The sequence below is a fragment of the Prosopis cineraria genome, unplaced genomic scaffold (assembly GCF_029017545.1).
Source record: "Prosopis cineraria cultivar Desert tree isolate PC_DT_omini unplaced genomic scaffold, ASM2901754v1 PC1, whole genome shotgun sequence".
Taxonomy (NCBI): domain Eukaryota; kingdom Viridiplantae; phylum Streptophyta; class Magnoliopsida; order Fabales; family Fabaceae; genus Prosopis; species Prosopis cineraria.
Genome location: NW_026555332.1, coordinates 50,669,717 through 50,688,869, shown reverse-complemented (window position 1 = coordinate 50,688,869; position 19,153 = coordinate 50,669,717). Strand labels below are relative to the sequence as shown.

At 33.6% G+C, this 19,153-nt stretch overlaps 2 protein-coding genes across 2 annotated transcripts; both read right to left on the bottom strand.

Moving 5' to 3' along the window:
* Nucleotides 1-6,123: 6,123 nt before the first annotated feature.
* LOC129286692 (zeatin O-glucosyltransferase-like) lies at nucleotides 6,124-7,978 on the bottom strand. The gene is given in 2 exon segments (XM_054922682.1): nucleotides 6,124-7,093; nucleotides 7,095-7,978. Coding segments are annotated over 2 exon segments (1,440 nt in total). The 5' UTR covers nucleotides 7,925-7,978; the 3' UTR covers nucleotides 6,124-6,483.
* A 5,140-nt stretch (nucleotides 7,979-13,118) lies between these two features.
* On the bottom strand, nucleotides 13,119-17,424 carry LOC129321476 (transcription initiation factor IIB-2). The gene is made up of 7 exons (XM_054967247.1): nucleotides 16,832-17,424; nucleotides 15,852-15,876; nucleotides 15,145-15,274; nucleotides 14,922-15,052; nucleotides 14,704-14,792; nucleotides 13,735-13,811; nucleotides 13,119-13,533 (listed from the first exon to the last, which is right to left on the bottom strand). The coding sequence occupies exons 1-7, from the start codon at nucleotides 17,182-17,184 to the stop codon at nucleotides 13,400-13,402; spliced, it is 939 nt and encodes a 312-aa protein (XP_054823222.1). The 5' UTR covers nucleotides 17,185-17,424; the 3' UTR covers nucleotides 13,119-13,399.
* Between the last annotated feature and the right edge of the window lie 1,729 nt (nucleotides 17,425-19,153).

Below are 19,153 nucleotides of genomic sequence, written 5' to 3'. Positions count from 1 at the left end.
ATTGATTAGTTGCTTATGACACATATTTGTATTTTTAAAATCAATTGATCTGTAGTCTTTTTCTGCATTTTTTATTTCAGGCCCGCGAAATTCAAGACTAATTTAGAATGATGAAATGGGAATCGCAGAAGTAATTGAACAGAAGGTTAAGTTGTGGGTAGCAACTGGAACAATTCACGAGGACTGGACTTGTATTGTTCAATTGAGAAGGAGGCTGGTAGGTGGAATAATGCCTGTCTTTTTCCTTATCGCCTCTTCCTTGTGCAGTAGAATGGGACGAACGTGGGAACGTCTCATTGACTCTAATCAATATTTGTAAGTAGTATTACGTTACAATTGAATTATGTTTGAAGCCAAAGTATTCTCTGAATAAAAAATTTTAATTAGAAATAATGGACATGCATGCGAAGTATTATTGACTATTCAAATTTCACATTGTGGTAGAAGAAAAATTGTTTGACAAATTATTGAACGCATATGTTTCTTGGGAAAATAAGATAGTCCCTCCGGTCCTTGTTGGGAGACATTTTTAATCGTTTCATGTATATTAAGAAAAGTTAATTATTTTTTAATATCATAAAATGATATTTACTTTCTTTTTTATCCTTAATTTTTAATAATAATACAATTATATTAAATATTTTTATGTTAATCAATAAAGGATAAAATTAAAAAAATGGTTTAAATATTACAAAGTATCTTACATTTTAAATTAAAAATTACTTCTAAAAAATATTTATAAATAAGACTAAAGAGAGTATTTTAAAATTTATCTTGGTCGTGTAAAGTTTAATTTGGTGGGTATTTGATGGAATTAGGAGCATTGTAGCATGCCTTGGAAATTTGTGAAACTGGAAACTTAATGCACTAGGTAGTGATGAATCTTCATGGTATCAATACTACAAAAAAAAAAATTATATAGTGGTTATTTTTATCAATATATAACAGATAAAAACCATTATATATTTGTATGATGTCAAAGAAACTATATAGTGATTATTCAACTTATATATAGTTTGGCTTTATATAATGATCATTTACAAATAACTGTTATATAATTTTTTTAAATATTTTCTTAAAATAAGCATTAATAAATAGTTGCCCTATATTCAACAATTATCACATAAAAACCATTGTATAGTTAGGCTCAGTTTTGATCATTTTACATAGGTATTCAAGTGGACCATATAGGGGTTTTTGTTATAACTATTATATATTAAACTATGTAATGATAATTTAGTGTTTTTTTTTTTTCAATAGGGAGGTTGAATTTCGGGCAACCCCCCATAAAACGAAATATAGATATTCCTAGAATTACAATCCAATAACAAAGTTCTAATTTCAACCAAATTTTGTAGGCAATTAAAATCAAAATTATTGAAATCTATAACAACTCTATAATCTATTTAAAAGTACCTTAAATTTTTTCAAAAAAAGACCTATACACTAAAGTAGTTATAAATAGAAATTTGCCAAGTAAAAGTAAAATTGGCCAAAGTATAAAGAACTTAAGTGACTTATATAATGAGTCAAAATTAAGCAAGCTGATGGTTGTGACCATTCAAGTTCCCAATCTTTAATATTTTACTCATTGCTTGAACAAATCATGTGAAAACTTTTTGAGAACTTCTTTAATGTTAGCTATAGTATATTCCTTTACAAATGCATTCTTGAAATACTATTAAGCTAAACATATATAACGACAAAAATCAAGTTTAAGTATATGATGTGTGTATTATAATGTAAATTATTAAAATTAATATAGTAAAGATTAAAGATACATTTGGTCAGACAAAATTTTATCATTTGACGCATGATCAACTTTGTCTTTTATATACCTCATGATGTTGTAGTCAAAATCCATAGTCTTGTTATATTGTTGTGGACTTTTTTGATCAAACAAAAAATAATTAATTAATTAAAATATAATAAGTTAAATTTGATAAGATAATTAAATTTAGAATAAATGTATACCTTAATTATCGTCCATTCAAATGCACCCTCATAATTTTTAGTATTATTATGGATGGAAGGTAACTCTTTTTGGTTACGGAACACGTGGACAACCCTACAATCCAATATGAAACTTTATATCAAAGACCAAATAAAAATAATTATTTACATGTAAAAGAAAAAATTAATTAACTTACTTATTGAACATGATTATGATTAGTTTTTGATTATCTGGTTGCCCTCCAAGGGGATCGAGATGCCAAATCAAGCCTCTATTTGTTGGATCACAAGTAGTATCCAATGATCCTTATCACAATCATGGCATATTAGCATGTATTATAGAAAAATAACTTGATTGAAAAAAATCAAATACAAATGAATCTTGTTATGATTGAAAAATACCACATTGCTTTTTTTGAATTATTCTCATTCTTTTTGCAACATGGTGTCATGCACTTAGGACACTGGTCAACGATTCATATTCCCCCTTGAACAAAACATAGTCATTGATGCAAGCATGTATCTTATTATAGCTCAGGCCAATAGAGTATAAGACTTATTTTGCCTCATATGCTCGGCTTGGAAACTTGTTGAACTTCGGTAGTATTTCTTTTATGATATAGAGATTTTTTGAGAAGCTTGAGTTGCGCCACCCATGTTTTGCCTTCAAGTTGTAGAATCTGAATATTATAGATAATATTGTATATTCATTACCTTCATACAAAGGTGTATCTGCATCACTCTTCAACCTCTATAATATTTCTGGAAAATCTTCAAGTACCTCTTCCAAGTTATCTTCCAACTCTTCCAGATGGTCAAATGTATGTGCACTTGTGTTGAAATTAAGGGAATGACAACTTTCACTATGGCACTGACTATAATTAATCTCATCTGGCGTCTCCTTATGTAATGTCCAACACTTATAACTCTAACTGATTGTAAATTCCACCAAGTGATCTTCAAGTTTTTGTGGAGGAGCATACATCACAAAATTACATTTCAAACAGGGACAAATAATTATTTTTAGATCTTTCAAATGTTCTCGTACAAAACTAATGAATTCTTGAACTCCATCTCACTATTATTGAGATGTACATCTAACAAACCTCCATCTTTTGTTTATAATGTCAATCCAGTGTTAATCATTTAAAAAGAAAACATGATAATCAATTCAATGCCAATTAGGATAGTTAAAGCAAGAAAGAATTAATGCTTGAGCCAAAAGCTATCACATATTGTATCCTTCTCTAATTATTGGATCAATACTATTACATTAAACATGATTTTGATTATGTCCCATTACATTTGAAAAAATTCTAATAGCATAATGAATTGTTATACCCCAAGCCTTATGCCATCTAGTCATACTATTTAAAAAAAAACTTTGAAACATATGCAAAACTAATAATAAAAAAATCATCTGCATAATGATAAAAAAATGAATTTTTCCTGGCATAATAATGCCAGTTTTCTACAACAAAAATAGAGTAATAACACAGCACCAATTTTAATAATAAACTCAAAGACAACAACCCAATCTCATCACAATTTGAGGCAAAAGGAAAAAGCATCATCATATTAAAAAACAAATAATTAATACCTCAAATAACAACCCAATATAAAAAAACAAATGAAAAACTCCATAATGCAAAATAGTTCATTCTATCATGTATACCAACACTATTGCATATACACTGTGATATTGAGAGAATGGGTTCCATCAGTTTGTTCTATCAATAAATTCAACATATAGATAAACAAAAGTTAATAAAACTAAAATTTGGCCTCTTTTATATAACAATATTTATTGAAATAATCACTATATAAATGGTGCTACATATAGCTCTCTCTTTTTTTTTTGGTAGTGTATCCTTGATATTGACATGCTGCAGGAATAGCTTCACATTTTCCTCCTCTTTTTTTCTCAAACGCATATATTTTGAAATTATTCACATTTTCATTTGGAAGGGGTCGTCCCCAGCAAGAGCAGAAAGTGAAGTCCTTGGGAAGTAATGACACTCCTCTAAAAATTTCTCTTGTTGAGAATGGACAAGTCAGATATTCCTTTGACAAGGTAGAACTTCTTGCTCTACCCTGAATTGTATTTATTTTTATTTTTCTCCTTTTATTTTGCTTTGTCATCAGTGGCTACATCCAAAAAAATTAGATGCTTATGAAGCAGGACAATCATAGTTAAGAATGAAACCTTCATTCTTGATTCTTTTTAGTTGAGTAGGCTGGATACATGTTCGAAAGTTGATGCTATGTACAGTAATGCTATCATTTACAAGTTTTGAGTACACTGATGATACTGCGCTCTGTAATGTCATCATTTTAGTTGAGCTGGCTGAAGTTCTTGGTTCATTGGCCGTTTAAATCAAATGGCATCTTCTACAATTAGGTGATGTGTAAATTCATTCGTGCAAATGACGTGAGAAATATAATGTTTGTTTGCATATAAATTATATTGTCCATTGCCTCCTCCATAGTTATGTATAATTATTGGGCCTATGGTTTAGGATTCCTTACCTTTTTTCGGCCGACGTTAGGATTCTTACCCAGACAGATCAGGTTATACTAGTGAAAAGTAATTTTTGTTGATTAAATTTTGAATGAAAATATAATCCAACTCAATAACATCAGATATCACATAGCAGTTATACAAAAGAAAAAAAAATGTGTTGTTTTGAGCTGCAACAATTAGGCATGGGTAGTATAGATAGAATTTCAAAGGAGAATGCGAGTGCACGTGTTCGCAATAATTGTATAAAGGGCAAAAAAATAAAATGTGTTTTGTTTTTAGCAGCAACAATTAGCAATTGAGTTTGATAAGTAGAGCCAGTAATATAGGTGATATTTTTATATAAAGGGCTTTGAATTTGATCTTTTTAAGTTTTAAGTTTTGAAAAAAACACGTTCAAACTCAGGCTATCTGATCAAGTTCATTTATTTTAATCCTAAAAAAATATCGTATTTTAAATATTTGGATTAAATTTATGATTTGTATTATTTATTTTGAATTTTAGACCACTTTAATTTGTACCTAGAACATAAATATAATAGTGACAAATTTAAATTTTTAAAAAAAAAAAAGGCTTTCAAATCTAGCCAAAAACTCAATAATATTCAGGCTTTAGAGCTTCCATGTCTAGAGCCGAGAATTCGGGCGGGTGGCTTATTCGGATTCGGCCCAATAGGCCCGAACCCGAAAAACCCGACTCCTCGAAAGGCCCGAATAACCAAGCCCGGCCCAATTCATTCCGGCTTTCGGGCGGTCCGAATACCCGAATTTAATTTTTAAAATTATTTTTAATTATTTTTTATTTGAAATTAATTATTTTATTTTATAAAAAATATAAAATATATTTTTTTAATACTTAAATGATGTCTAGGACTCAAATATATGGTATTTTAGTATAAAATGATCTAAAACTTAAAGAATTAATTAATATTTATTATATTATATATATTTTTTTAAAATATATTTTTTTTATTCGGGTATTCGGGCCTATTCGGGCCGGCCGAATAGACCCGAACATAAAAAAAACTTTTTTTTAAGCCTGACCCTAAAATTTTTTGGGCCAATTCGGACTAGCCCGTCGGACTTGACTGAATTACCGCTCTATCCATGTCCAGAGGAATATAGGTTTCTTAAACCAAAAAGAAAAAAAGGTACCAGGGGAATATAGGCTCCGTCGTCACTGAAAAAAGTGTCGAGGGATATTTTCCCCTCATCGTAAAGGAATGGTCACTTGAATATTTGTGGGAGTGAGACACTAGGGAATGGCAACAGAAAGCGAACGTTTACGTTCATGAAAGCAAGAGATACTAGAAGTTGTCCGTTTACACGGACTCTCTTAAAATTCTAGCACTGATTCAAAATGAGTTTTTCTTGAATCATTCCTATACAATATAATCATAAAAATAAGAGATATTATCGTGGAGAATTGGATTGTCATTTTTTAGTATGTTTATAGATAGATGTATTAATTGGTTGCCTATCAATTATTTCATGATACTTTTGATTCTATTATTTTTTTTATGATCCACCTCTAGGTTATAAAAATTTATTAAATTCTAATACATTTGATTCTGTTATTTATTGCACAGATTTTTTGGTGGCCTTCAATTTTTTTTTTTTAAAGAATGGCAACAAAATATAAAAAAGAAAATAGCAGGAATAATGTAATGGCAATATAGGCAAACTTGTGATATGATCATTTTTACACTTTGATTGAAACATCAAACAAAAGTTTATACATATATATATATATATATATATACATACGCACTCACCTGATTAGTGGAGGGAAAATGCTCAAGATCTGGATGACTGGATTGGAATTTGGAAATGGAGGACAAAATAACAGTCGTTGAGGAAACCTTCACAAGGACACAGAAAGAGCAGAGCCTTTCGGTCTGGTGCCAAGGTTTTTCTGACCTTCGCATACAATGAAAGCTGCCCCATTCTATTTGGATAAAATTATTTGGTGGGCAAGGCACAAGAACCAGTGTGCAAGTAGAACCACACTATCTAGTGATATGAGCAATGAAAGCATCCATTTCCAGACGTGAAGCTCCTCCTTCATCCGTCGACCTTCGCACAGCATTTTTGAGGTTCATTGCCCTCTTCCTCATTTCATCACCTTCCTTTGTCGTCATCAATCTCCTCACAGCATTCTCAATATCTGAAGCGGTAACGATCTCATCTCTGCGAGCCCAATCCTTGACAACCACACCAACCTTGAGCACCTGTGTCATCAGAACTCTATTCCTTGGCTGGTCCGAGTGCATAGGCCATGCTGCTATTGGTACCCCCATAGTGATGCTCTCCATGCTTGAATTCCACCCGCAGTGACTCATAAACCCTCCCGTTGAAGGGTGGCTTAGAATTTCCAATTGGGGTGCCCAGGTTCTCACCACCAATCCGATGCCTTCGGCTCTCTCTTCAAATCCCCTCGGAAGCTCAGCTCGTCTAACTTCTCCATTAAAGACGTCGCCTTTATCAGCGTCTCTCAGTACCCAGATGAACTTCTGCTCGCTTCGTTCCAATCCGATCGCCAGCTGCTTGAGTTGTTCCTCTGTGAAGGCCGTTGTTGTCCCAAAAGATACATATATCACTGACTTTGGTTTCTGTTTCAAGCCACTCCAAGCTGAAGTGCCTGGCCTCGTTACTTTTCTTCTCGATGGTTAAAGGGTTGAGCGGTCCTAGAGCCCAGTGCTTCTTGCTACCGCTGATTCGTTCTATTAACTCCATGTAGGGACCTTCTACTGCCCTGTTTGTGTTGTAAAGGTACCCTTCACTGAATTTATGGAATGTATACTGTGAAGCAATGAAATCTAGGAATCGGTTTGGGAAGCACCCTTCAAGAGAAGGAACTTCTTTAGGGATATGAGTGCTTTCTATCAAAGGTTTTCGCATTTCCTCCCAGAGATGCAAGAACATGGTAAAGGCAGAGACGCTGTGGAAAGTGTAGCTCTCAACATTTGCAATTTCAGTGGCATCTTGCACCACAGATGCCATTAGGGAGTCATGGATCACAACAACCCTTCTAGAAACAGATGAAAGGGATCGCAGAAGTGCAGCCACGGGCTCGCGTAGATGTGAGGAGGCCTCAAAGGAAGGAAGGAGATGAGAAGGGAACTTGGTTTCTGAATTGGGGTTGGGAGGAGGGGTAACGAAAGGAGGAACTTCGAAGTCATGAAAATGGATGTTTGAAATGGATTTTGGGTCCCAACCTTGGACCCGAACTGTGGCCTGACGATTGTGGGTGGCTGTGCCAACATAATGAATTGGTATATTGTGTGCCAAGATCAGGCGAGAGAGATGAAGAAGCTGGTTGAGATGGCCTTGAGCTGGAAAAGGTACAGCCACCACTACCACTTGGCCTTGATGAAAGCCATTTGAGGTATGGTTTTTATGGCTTGGGTAATTGGAAGACATTGGGGAACTTTGGCGGCTAGAAATCATGGATGAACTTCGGCTGCAAAGAAGAAGACAACTGCTCGGTTGCTTGGATGACAGTTATGTAAGCGTGCTGGGAATTTATAGAATCAGACGTCTAGGGCTTGTTTGTTTTTTGTTTTTTAAAATATTTTTTTTTGAAAATAAAAATTTTAAAACTTATTTAGTTATATTTTTATTTAATTGTTTCCAAAACTATTTTTATTTTTTTAAAAAAATATAAACAACTTCAAGTTATTTTTGCTCATTTTTTCTTGTTTTTAAATACTTTACATTTGATTATTGAAAATTACAATTATTTTGATCAATTTCTATTATAAATTACTATCATTAACCATTTATAACTATCACTATCAGTTTATTTTTAATTTTAAAATATTTTTTAAATTAACATAACTAAATATATTTTTATTTTATTTTTTAAAAAAATAATTTTAAAAATTCTATTACAAAATAGTTTTTAAATACAAAAAATGAGAATAAAAACCAAACGAGCCCTTAGTGTTTGAGATTTTTTTTTGGATGAAATGAAATGAAGTGAAATGACTAAAATTTTATGCCATTATTTAGAATTTTTTTTATAAAAGGATTAGAATGGCTCGGAATGGCCTTCCAAATCATCCTTAATCATCCTAAACCCATTTTTTACCCTTGATTTAGAAGGTTAAAGATGAAATGGTTTGATATAAATAATATTATTACAAAATTACCCCTATCTTTCTCATCCTCTCTTACTCTTTTACTTCCTCTCATCCTAGCTAGAATTGAAAAACATAATTATATCCAACTCAAATATAAATTTTATAATAATTCTCGAATAATAATTAAATACAATTTTTCATTCCTTTAATAAAACTCTCGAACAAGAAAATATTATTTTATTCCATCTCACTTCACCCCATTCCATTACATTAATAACTGTTATTTTTTGTTTCATTATATACTCTCAAGAAAAATGATTCTCTTAGGTTATGACATAAAAATTTGTTTTAGTGACAGATAACTACATGACATTATCTTGTTCAATCATGGTTATGTGGAATAGTAAATTAGCTTTTAATGGTGACAGCGATCATTTGACAAATTATTTTAATAACCAGAAAAAGATTGAAGCTTATGGTTATAGTGATTGTTTGCCAGCAGGTCTTGAATGAGACCAGGAAGTTTGGGGTAACACTTACAAGTCCACAGAGTCTTCATAATTGTACATTGCTACTCTACTTTTTAAATGTTTTGTTGAAAAGTATTTGCAATAGCAAATTACTTGTGAAATTATTTGGAGTTTAGGTATCTGTTCTACATAAATATATAGGTTTAGGAAGGGAATTGTACGACTGCATTAATGTCACTCGAAATGTAATCAAATGGAGACCCACCCACCACAATTAAATCGTCTTAGCATCCCCAGAATGATCATAAGAAGAAGCATTTTCCGTAAATGGAAAAGGTAAGGTCTAGAGAATGAAGGTTTAAGATTTTTGGGGCCGCTAGCAAAACTAGGTCTTTTTTTGTTTTTTTGGCTATCACCTGACACTTCTGTCACACAATGAACGACAATTTTAACGATGATGTTTACTTTGTTTTGCCTGGAATTGCAACCTCAGCCACCTTTTACATGTGTAAGCGTCGAATTGTAATAGTACTTCTCAGAGGTCGCCCACGTGGATGAGGCAGGGAAAGATATATGAAAAGAAAGTTTCATGTCCTTTCAATGACTCGTGAGCTTTTAAATTTTACTTTATCTCTTGTCATTTTCTGTATTTTACCCAGCTGATAGGTATATGCCGTATTGAATCACATGGAAAGCCGCCTTTACAGATATTTATGATCTCTCCATCATGTGGCATGGCATTGGGAAAAGCAGATTACTTGATTTTCATAGTGTCACTGTTTACGATGCATGTCATTCTTTTAAGGTAGACAGTTTGTCATTCACGTTTGTTTTGCTCCATCCTTCTTGTTCTAATTTTTTGATTCCCACATCAAAATTTCATCCACACCTTAACTGAGAAGCCAGATGGCATATACAACACAATTCTTATATCTGAAGAAATTATTTGAATATGAATATCAGGTACTTTGGAAGGGCTATGGTCAGAGCGTTGTATACAAATTATCAAGAATCTAGAATTGTTTTTTAAAGTAACCAATTGAACCACCCAGCTTTACTGAGTAAGGCTCAACCAGTACCATAGCTGGAGCCACTTTTATGGTAACGGAGGACCATTTCCTATTCACTCATTACATGTCAAAGCATAGGCTTACCTCGTGTGTGTTTGAACGTTGTTAATTTGAAAGAATTTGAAAGCCCTGGCAGCAACTTTTTGTGCTGAGATATATTTAACTAATTTATGATATCTAGTGTCTATCTTTTTTGACTAGATTCCTTGGTTGTAGTCACATGTAGGAGAGCAGGGGATGGTTTTCCAGATTTCTACGTGCTCCACTTTGTTCTCTCCATTTTTTCTTCCCCCAGTTTGAGCGTTTTCCAGGAAAAGATAAGGCAGAAAAATAGAGGCCACGTCTTTCTGAATCAGATTGTACCTAATTCTCAGTGCCATCGATTCAATTTGCATTGCCAGCTACAGAAGCAGTTATCCGCACGTGGATATTCCTTGCATCTTCATGCATTCCCTAATCAAGATAGAGTGGCTGAGATAAGGATGAAATGACTAGTACCTGCTAGCATATAATTCTAAAAGCTGAGAGTTTGCATCAGATTTTTCTTCTTTCTCTTGCAGAAACTGGATCCCACCACTTCTGGATATGTTTCCAGAATATTGGCCTCTTGTATGCCAATTATTGTTAGTGTGGAAAATCAGTTTACATGTTTCAACTCTTTCAAAATACATCCTCTCATGCAATATTCAGTTTTTTTGCTGTTATTATTGATGACGTTGCTGAAGGTTTCAGTATGGCAGAGCCATCAACTGGTAGTTGTAGTTAGTGAATGACGTTTAAAAAAAAAAATAGAAGCCCTAATAATAGTTTAGATTACAAAGTAAACCCAACTATGAATAAAGTAAACCCAACTATGAACAACCTGGAGAGAAGTTATGGGAGCGGAAAATAAAGATGGAAGGCATCTGAGTTGTACGTTGGTGGCAGAAAGGGAAGGACCAATGAATAAATGACAGGTAGTTTCAGCAATGGATCCAGGTGGGAAAGCGTGGCCCACAATGATGGAACAATGTCTTTTCTCACTCCTAAATTATGGAATTGAAAGCCTTCGATCCATGAACTGTGTGGATTTGTTGATCATCCAAGGACCATATCCATGTCATGCTGACCGACACTAACTAAATTCTTCTTTTCATTTTGCAGTGACATCTTTCAATCCTTCTCCTTGAATTGACATGTCAAAAAGTTTGTCTTTTTTTTTTTACTTGTTAAATATTGATGTTTAAAAATTAATTAAGGTAGGGTATCATTGAAAAATCTAATTTAATATTTGAAAGAATCTCAGACATATTGAATAATTATTAAAACAATAACTTAATTTATTAATGTTTACTTATTAGAAATCTTTTGAAGAAATTAAATATCTTCCAGAATCCTTTATTTAAATTTTCCCTTTAATTAAAGTTATCAAATTAAGCCAATGGTGAGGGCATGAAAATCCTTCTAAGGAAGGTCATGGGTTCAATCTTTGAAAGTGTCTAAATGTTTCTTTGTAGTTGCCCTTGATAAGAAAATCATTTATCAAATTAGAAATTTACAAGGAATTGTTGTGATTGAAGGCATTATTTTATTCATATAAAAAGTTTTTTTATTACTTATAGGTATTTTTTTATTGTAGGTAATCTTATTTAAAAAAATCAAACACTAAGGGTGTGTTTGGCTTAAGAAGAGGGAAAAGTTTTAATAAAATATTTAATAAAAATGATTATATAGCAATTATAAAAATTAAATTTATATTTTTAATCACATTATTGTAATCAAGGGAGGGGCCCTTACTTTAAGACGTTACATCAAATCTTCAATCTGAGTTGAAATGTGTTCACTGCTCATTGGTTTCACCAAAGAACTCGACAGTTTTGTTGGCAATACTAATGCACTGTGGAAGGCATAGTGGAACTAACCAATGATTGAAGCCTAGATTGAATCGAACAATTATTGCTCTCGAATTTCATCAGTTGACAAATTCAACAGCAGATGTCTACCGCTACTTCCCCAACCATATCTTCACCAAGTTCAATCAGTAACTGGGTCAGCACGTGCTCTTTTCTTTTACTCAACCACGGTGCACAATACAGTTAACTTGACGGGCAGCTACGCGGGTAATGATTAAAAATGGCAGACTAGTTCCCTAGAACCGCGAAAAATACAAAAACGCGAAGCAAGCAAGTTGTTATAGTGTGCCTATAAAAACTAATCCGAGTTGGTCTCTTAAGCATGAGACGTCAGGTTTAAATCTGTCAAGTATCACCACATCCTACCAACAACACCACATCATCTATCAGCACATTTACCAGTTCCCCCACAATATCTTTATAACTCTGAAGTGTTTGTTCACTGGCCCCCGATATATTATTTACTAGGCTGATGTAAACTGTTTACAATTCTTCAGTGTAGTTTATGCGCCTTGAAACAACTTACCTGCTGAACTAGAGGGTGCTTGTTCATTTGTATCCTTCCAATGGAAACTCCTTTTTTTCTTTTTGTTCATCTCAACTATAACGTTACTTCAAGTGGTAAGCATGTAAGTTATAACAACTGCAAATAGAGGTCCAATATTTCTGATATAACCACCAAAAAAAAAAAAAATACCAGTTCCCAACGGCTAACACTAAAGCTTTCTTTGATCATTTTTCTCCCAATCTTCATTCTTTCTCCTTTTTTGTTCTCTTGCTTCTCCCCACTAATAATTAGTTAATTACACCGTAGTTTGACTTCACAGCGGGTTGCAAAAGCATCATTAGATTTACTTATAACCTAAATTGTCTTCCTCGTCCAATAGCCTGCAAAGAACCGACAAGCTTTCCCTGGGCTCATTTCAGCTTACTCATTATAATATTATTGGCCCCATAATAGTGAGATGGACCTACCTTGAAAAAAAATGTTAAAACGGTTTCTCAAAGATTAAGTGACACGTGTCTGCTTTGGAGTTGGATGAAGGAATAGAATCATGCTTCCAGAAGCTCGATCTAGTTCAGAGCCACAGCTAGCAAGTCCATGTGTAGTTAAGACACAGGCAACAAAGAATAAACATGCGACGCACACGCGGTTTTCAGATTGAACACCAAGCATGAGCTCTTCACAGTACTGAACTGAATATTTGAATGGTGCCTCATCCCCCAAATAAGTCGATTTGGGAAGCTCTGGGGAAAAAAATGACGCAGTTGACTGCAGGAAAGAAAACGCAAAACCAAATAAAATAAATTTTCGCTTTAATTTTGTGTAAAGCTGTTCAGTACATCCCAAAAAAACCAACGCTCCGGGTGGCATCTAACTTTGGCCGCTGCTGTGAAGCTCTACAATTCAAGGGCTGCACAGATTCTTGAGATCCTCCTCCTTAGCATACCAGGTTGGTATTATTTTTGAAACATGTGGATAAAGATCCTTGTAGGAGTTCCTGATGGTTCCTTCTGCAACTCCGGTCGCAATGGATATATCTGGCACCAAATCATGTACATGTATGGAAATAAATAGGATAGCAATTAACTCAGAACGCCCAAATAAAGATGAATACCGATTACAAGCATTTAAACCAATTTAATCCAAAATTTAATCTCTTCCCATTACTGCCTATGAAATTCAAGAGACAATTTTCATAAACAATGGAATCCATAAACTCTCTAAGTAGAATAACAAACCTTTTAGAGGTTTCTTATCATCAGAAAGCTGAGTTATGATATATATAACTGCTGCAGCAATGGATATGGGGCTCCTCCTGGAAGATTGGCAGGTTTATTAGCATCAGTCACGAATAGTTAAATCTATTAGAAGAAAAAGTGACACAAAGTGATAAACCATCCCAATCATTAATACAGCAACAAGCACAAACTATGGGATCTGTATGCTAGTAAGTTCTACGTGTGATGGAATACAACTTTAATGGTGAGAAATATACAAAAGTGAAAGTGGATCCATCCAATGAATAATGGAATTTCCAATGTCCCTCAAGGGTCAAATTATGGGAAATTAGGAGTGAGTGCCCAGTTACACTTAAAAAGAAAAGCAAAAAAACAAAAACAAAAAGGAGCCATTGCTAAGTTACATGTAAAGACAAATGGCAAATGCACATGTCCACAGGAGAAGTTTATGGACCAGAGTCTAACTCTTTTTGGCAGTAGCTTATATACAAAATTAATTGGCATGATCTAAGTAACCTACAAAACCCTTGTCTAGATCTAACAACTATGCATTTTATCATGATAATACACAACTTAGATTTCACTTCTCACTTTTACACGCAGCATTTATTAGAGTCAGAGCACAAGATCTAAAATATTTCTAACCCCTTAATCCCATCCTAAGCCTTGCCTTCAAAGAGCTAAGGCCAAATCCAAAGATAATTGGCACAGCCAAAATCATTATAAAACTCCAATATTGGGTTAATATCTTATTTTCATCTTCACATGTTAACAATATCAAGACCTTTTACTTATCGCCACCTATTTTCTTTGAAGAATCACCACTACATTGATCAAAGTCAAAATCAGCAATCAGTTCATAAATTACAGCATAAGCATACATATGTAAACAATATGACCAGTTAATTTAATTGTCAACTTAGGATCACTATTTGACTCACTGATAATAAAATACAAACTCGAATTTACCTTATATCAAACTCTTCTGATCTCTGCACAGCTTCTTGAGCAGCTTTAACAGCTTGATTGCTCATGCCAAGATTAGAACAAAATCGCCTCTACATATTATGATGAAACCAATATTAGTGATACTAAATTAAAAATAATATACGATTAATAAAAGAATGAATAGCCAATAAATAGATTAAAATCGCAAGGTGTGCTTCAATTCAATAAAGAAAACTCACCATAAAATCCCCAGCATGTATTGTTCCCATTTCCACTGACTGACCATTCTCCAAACCCAGTTGTTTCACAATGTATTCTTTTGCTCGGCCAATTTCCTTCTTAGTTGCTCCGTTGGCAACAGAGCAAATTTCTAGTTGAAATCCATGGATTCAAGGAAGCTCATTTACATAGGGAAAGATAAATTGGGAAGCATCCAGATGTTAAAAGAATCATAGGATGTACCCTTTACTGTGCGTGGCTTGTCTTCTTGTCGACAAGCAATGTAGAGGCAAGCAGCCAATAATGCATCCTGATTTCTTCCTCTACTAGACTTTTGATCTTCAACCCTCTTATATATCTCATTAGCTCGGTCCTTCAAATCAAAAGCACCATGACAAGAACAAACTCAATTAGAATTTAGCCATTGTAATCTATGAAAGCATTGTTGAGATACACTTTCCATTGTGGCAGGGAATAAAAAGACCTAGGCTAGCACTTTCCACATCAATTTGAATTCAGCTATAACATATTGCATTATGAAGAATATATCTAGTTGTTTGAAAATAAATATGCCCATACAGGTTTTATTATAGTAAGCAAAGTTTAACCCATTTATCTTGTTTTCAATAGTAAAGTTTTATCGTCCACTTTACTACTTCTGCAACTTTAATCAATTTAACTTCAAAGTTCAAACGATGTAAACCATATTAGAAGTAACATTATGGTGTCATATCAGAGTTCCAACATTGTGCACCATAATAGTGTCTAGTCTATAATTTAACAATTACTTCATGAACAGAAGAAATTGAGGGATGATATAATTTAGTAAACTTCTCAGCTGACCTTCCATGCCCAAAGTCAATCACGAAAGTCACATGCAAAGAATAAAGGTATGGGGGATCATGAAATTAGTGCAGTAATAAAAAGTCTAAAATAAGAATTTGCCATACCTTAATAGTTGCAACAAGTCCCAACCTGTAAAATTTATCAGCCACCACAATAGTTGATTGTTCAGTTACCAGATTTGAAAAAGATAACAAGAGAGGAAAATAAGACAATATAAGGTGCAGTGTTTTGTTATTATGACTTCCATATCCTCATGAAGCTTTGAGGGAATGAATTGATCCAAGAAAAATTAAGAGGAAGAAATGATGGGATCATTTTTTTTTCTTTTTCTGTTTTTTTTTTTTCCTTCCTGCGGATAAGTAAAGGCAGGATTGTCTTACTAGTTACTAACCAGTAAAATGACCGGTAAACTAACATTCTTTTAAGCATATTAGTTATGGTGTATGCAACCTTAATTCTAGCCTTTACTTACTTTCTCTCTATGAATCACCTAGGTAAGACAGACTGAAAAAATTTCAAGCGTTGATACTATAGCTGCATTCACGGTAATCCCACTGAACAGGTGCATATTCAATATGTAAGCATCAACTCACATATAGTCTACCATATTGTCAATGCAATGACTGAGAGTTAAGAAGCCGATATTTCCTACTTCACAGGCAAGATACAACTGATAAGAGGAAAAAGCTAAAAACCAACTATCCAAGAAAGGGAAAAATTGTTGCTGGGCAAGATTTTACAATTAGAAAAACTAACATCCAACCAGGGACGTACAAAATAATAACACCACCTTCTCCATGCAAAATTGTCATGAAAACTACTTTCCTCCTCTTTTAAAGGCGTGTGTTTTGAGCCCCAAGCAGATGTAATCAATACAAAAAAGTACAATAGGGTTTGGTCAGGATCAAACCTTAATCTTAAGGGCAATTCTAATCCCAGTTTCAAGGCATGGAAGGCCACGCAGAATTTAATCTTGTCCATCAAATTTCTTAAGCAAACAAGTGACAGAAGGCCAAGCAAATAGTTTCCATCAACAAAGCACAACTAGCAGGAAATTCCCAAATATAAGCAAACCCTAACTCACCGATCAGACATAGTTGCAATGGTTTTAAAAGCCAGAATCAATCCGCGATCCGGGTTCGACCCGCGGTTCTGCCACCTACCAAGGGAGGATGACAGAAACTCGCCGGTGGCTCCGTTGGGCTTGGCTATCACCGTTGACAGGCCACCATCGGCCAGAAGAGGGTTGGTGGGTCCTCCGACACGAACAGGGTCATTATCGCCAGACTCGTTGGCGAAGGTACGCCACTCGGATGTCTCGTCAATGGAATGGGACTCTAAAACGAGGCCACACTCGGAACAAACAGTGTCACCCGCCGAGTGATCGAAAACAACCTCGGTCTGGCGCTTGCAGTCGGAGCAGAACGCATCAGACATGGTTTTCCTCGAAAACAAACAAGATCAGGAAGTCAAATTCAATTCAATTGCAGATTTAAAATTGCCAGTTACGGTTCCCACAATAATGGGATTGTTAGATTAGCGGCTTCTCGCAATAATTTCCCGCGGGTCCTGGCGGTTTATGGCCGTTTCTTCTTCCAGGGTTATGAGTGCTGACCTGAAACGAATAATTGACCGGAGCGGGGCTTGGTATTTATAGAAACATTATTCGTAAAGATAAAAACGTAGATAATAATAAAAATAAATGAACGAATAGATATGGGGGGCAACGACGGATGTGTTAGCCTGTTAGATAAGTCATATGGTTTCCGTGTGATATTTGCTGAGATGGACGAATGGGAGTGTTTCCGCGTAGCGTTGGGGGTGTGATTGTTTTGTTCTTCTTTGGCATGTGTTTCGCATGTTACTTCTGTAATAGTTTTCTGCAGCCGTGTGGGCATGGTTGGTGAAAAAAATCCTTCTTTCGACACTTTTTTATAAAATTATACAAACTAATAAAATTTATTAAATATAATTTGCAATCTTAATTTTTCTATAAATTTTTAAAAATAGACCTAATTAATAGTGAGAGAGATTGAAAGAAAATTAATTAAGGAGTACAATAATAAAAGGCACTGTTGTGATATTGATCATTAATAAAGCTTTGTTTTTGTTAAAATCCTTATATTTCGCGACACCAGATCACTTTTAAGATGTCTTATAAATTGTAACAAATGAATTATTATTTTTTAAAAAAATAATGCCTCCATGAAACAACTAACTAATATAAGCATCATTGATAACTTGACATAGCAATGTGATAAAATTATTGTTGAAAATTATGATATTTAATTATGCTATGAGAAAATATTTCTGTTACAGCTCTTCCCATGTGTGGGAGCTCTCTAATTCTCTATGCATGTAGCGTGCGAGAGCTTGTGGTTGTTTGGATATGTGGCGATTATTGGTGATCAGAGTAGTGTTAGATGGTGATTGAAAGTCACTACTAGAAAAATATAAATTAGTAAGGAATTATTTATTCTTCTTTAAAATATTAAATCAATGAGAAAATTAGCAAGGATATTAATTTCGTAACTTAACCTAAAATAAGCAAAGAAAATAGTGAGAGACTGTTAATTTCTTTTAAAATAAGACAATTAGCAAGAAAAATAGTGAGACACTATCAATCTCTCTCTAAAATAAGATAATTAATGAAGAATTTAGCAAGAAATTATATCCCTAACTTATCACTGCAAAAAAATTTAAAATTTGACAATGACTTTAATTATGTATTTAATTATTTTTATTTAAAAATGACAATTAAATTTAAAAATTAGCTAAAATATTCATAATAAAAATATTTAATGTTTTCTTTATTTTAAGTTGATTTTCATTAATAAAATAATATTTCATTAAAAATATAATATAAAGAATAATTTAAATAATATTTCTAACATGTTAATAATTGAAAATAAAATTTAATATGTATATATGTGTGTATTTTTATAATATATTATTTGATATATTTATGAGGTTAAATAATATATATTTAATTTTTCATATAATGACTACAGGTGCCTTTTAATTTAAAGGGTAAAGAAGAAGAGCATAAGATTTGAAGATATAAGGTCAAGAGTTCAAGTCTTAGCTTTGATATAAATATAATAAATATATGACATGATAAGAGCAAGTGATATCACACAAGGTGGACAATAACATGTCATGAGTTGTCGCACATGTGGTAGGTGATGGGGCACAAGATAGTAGGTGATATGGCAGTTGACGAGGCTCAAGGTTGGTGACATGTCACAAGTTGACCCACACATAACGGGTGATGTGGCATTACTACTTTTAAATATATGCATATATAATGAGGAATTAGTGAAGGATTAATCCCTTGCTAAATTATCGAATCTTGAATAGCATTAGTGAGAGATTAACTAGGGATTTAGTTCCTTGCTAATTTTAG

Excerpts from the sequence above, each read along its gene's own strand:
- LOC129321476 (XM_054967247.1), bottom strand. The coding sequence starts at position 17,184 with ATGTCTGATGCGTTCTGCTCCGACTGCAAGCGCCAGACCGAGGTTGTT. Across the intron at positions 15,877-16,831 it reads ATTGCAACTATGTCTGATCG|GTTGGGACTTGTTGCAACTA; the intron begins GTGAGTTAGGGT and ends TAAATTTTACAG. Across the intron at positions 15,275-15,851 it reads GACTTGTTGCAACTATTAAG|GACCGAGCTAATGAGATATA; the intron begins GTATGGCAAATT and ends TTTGATTTGAAG.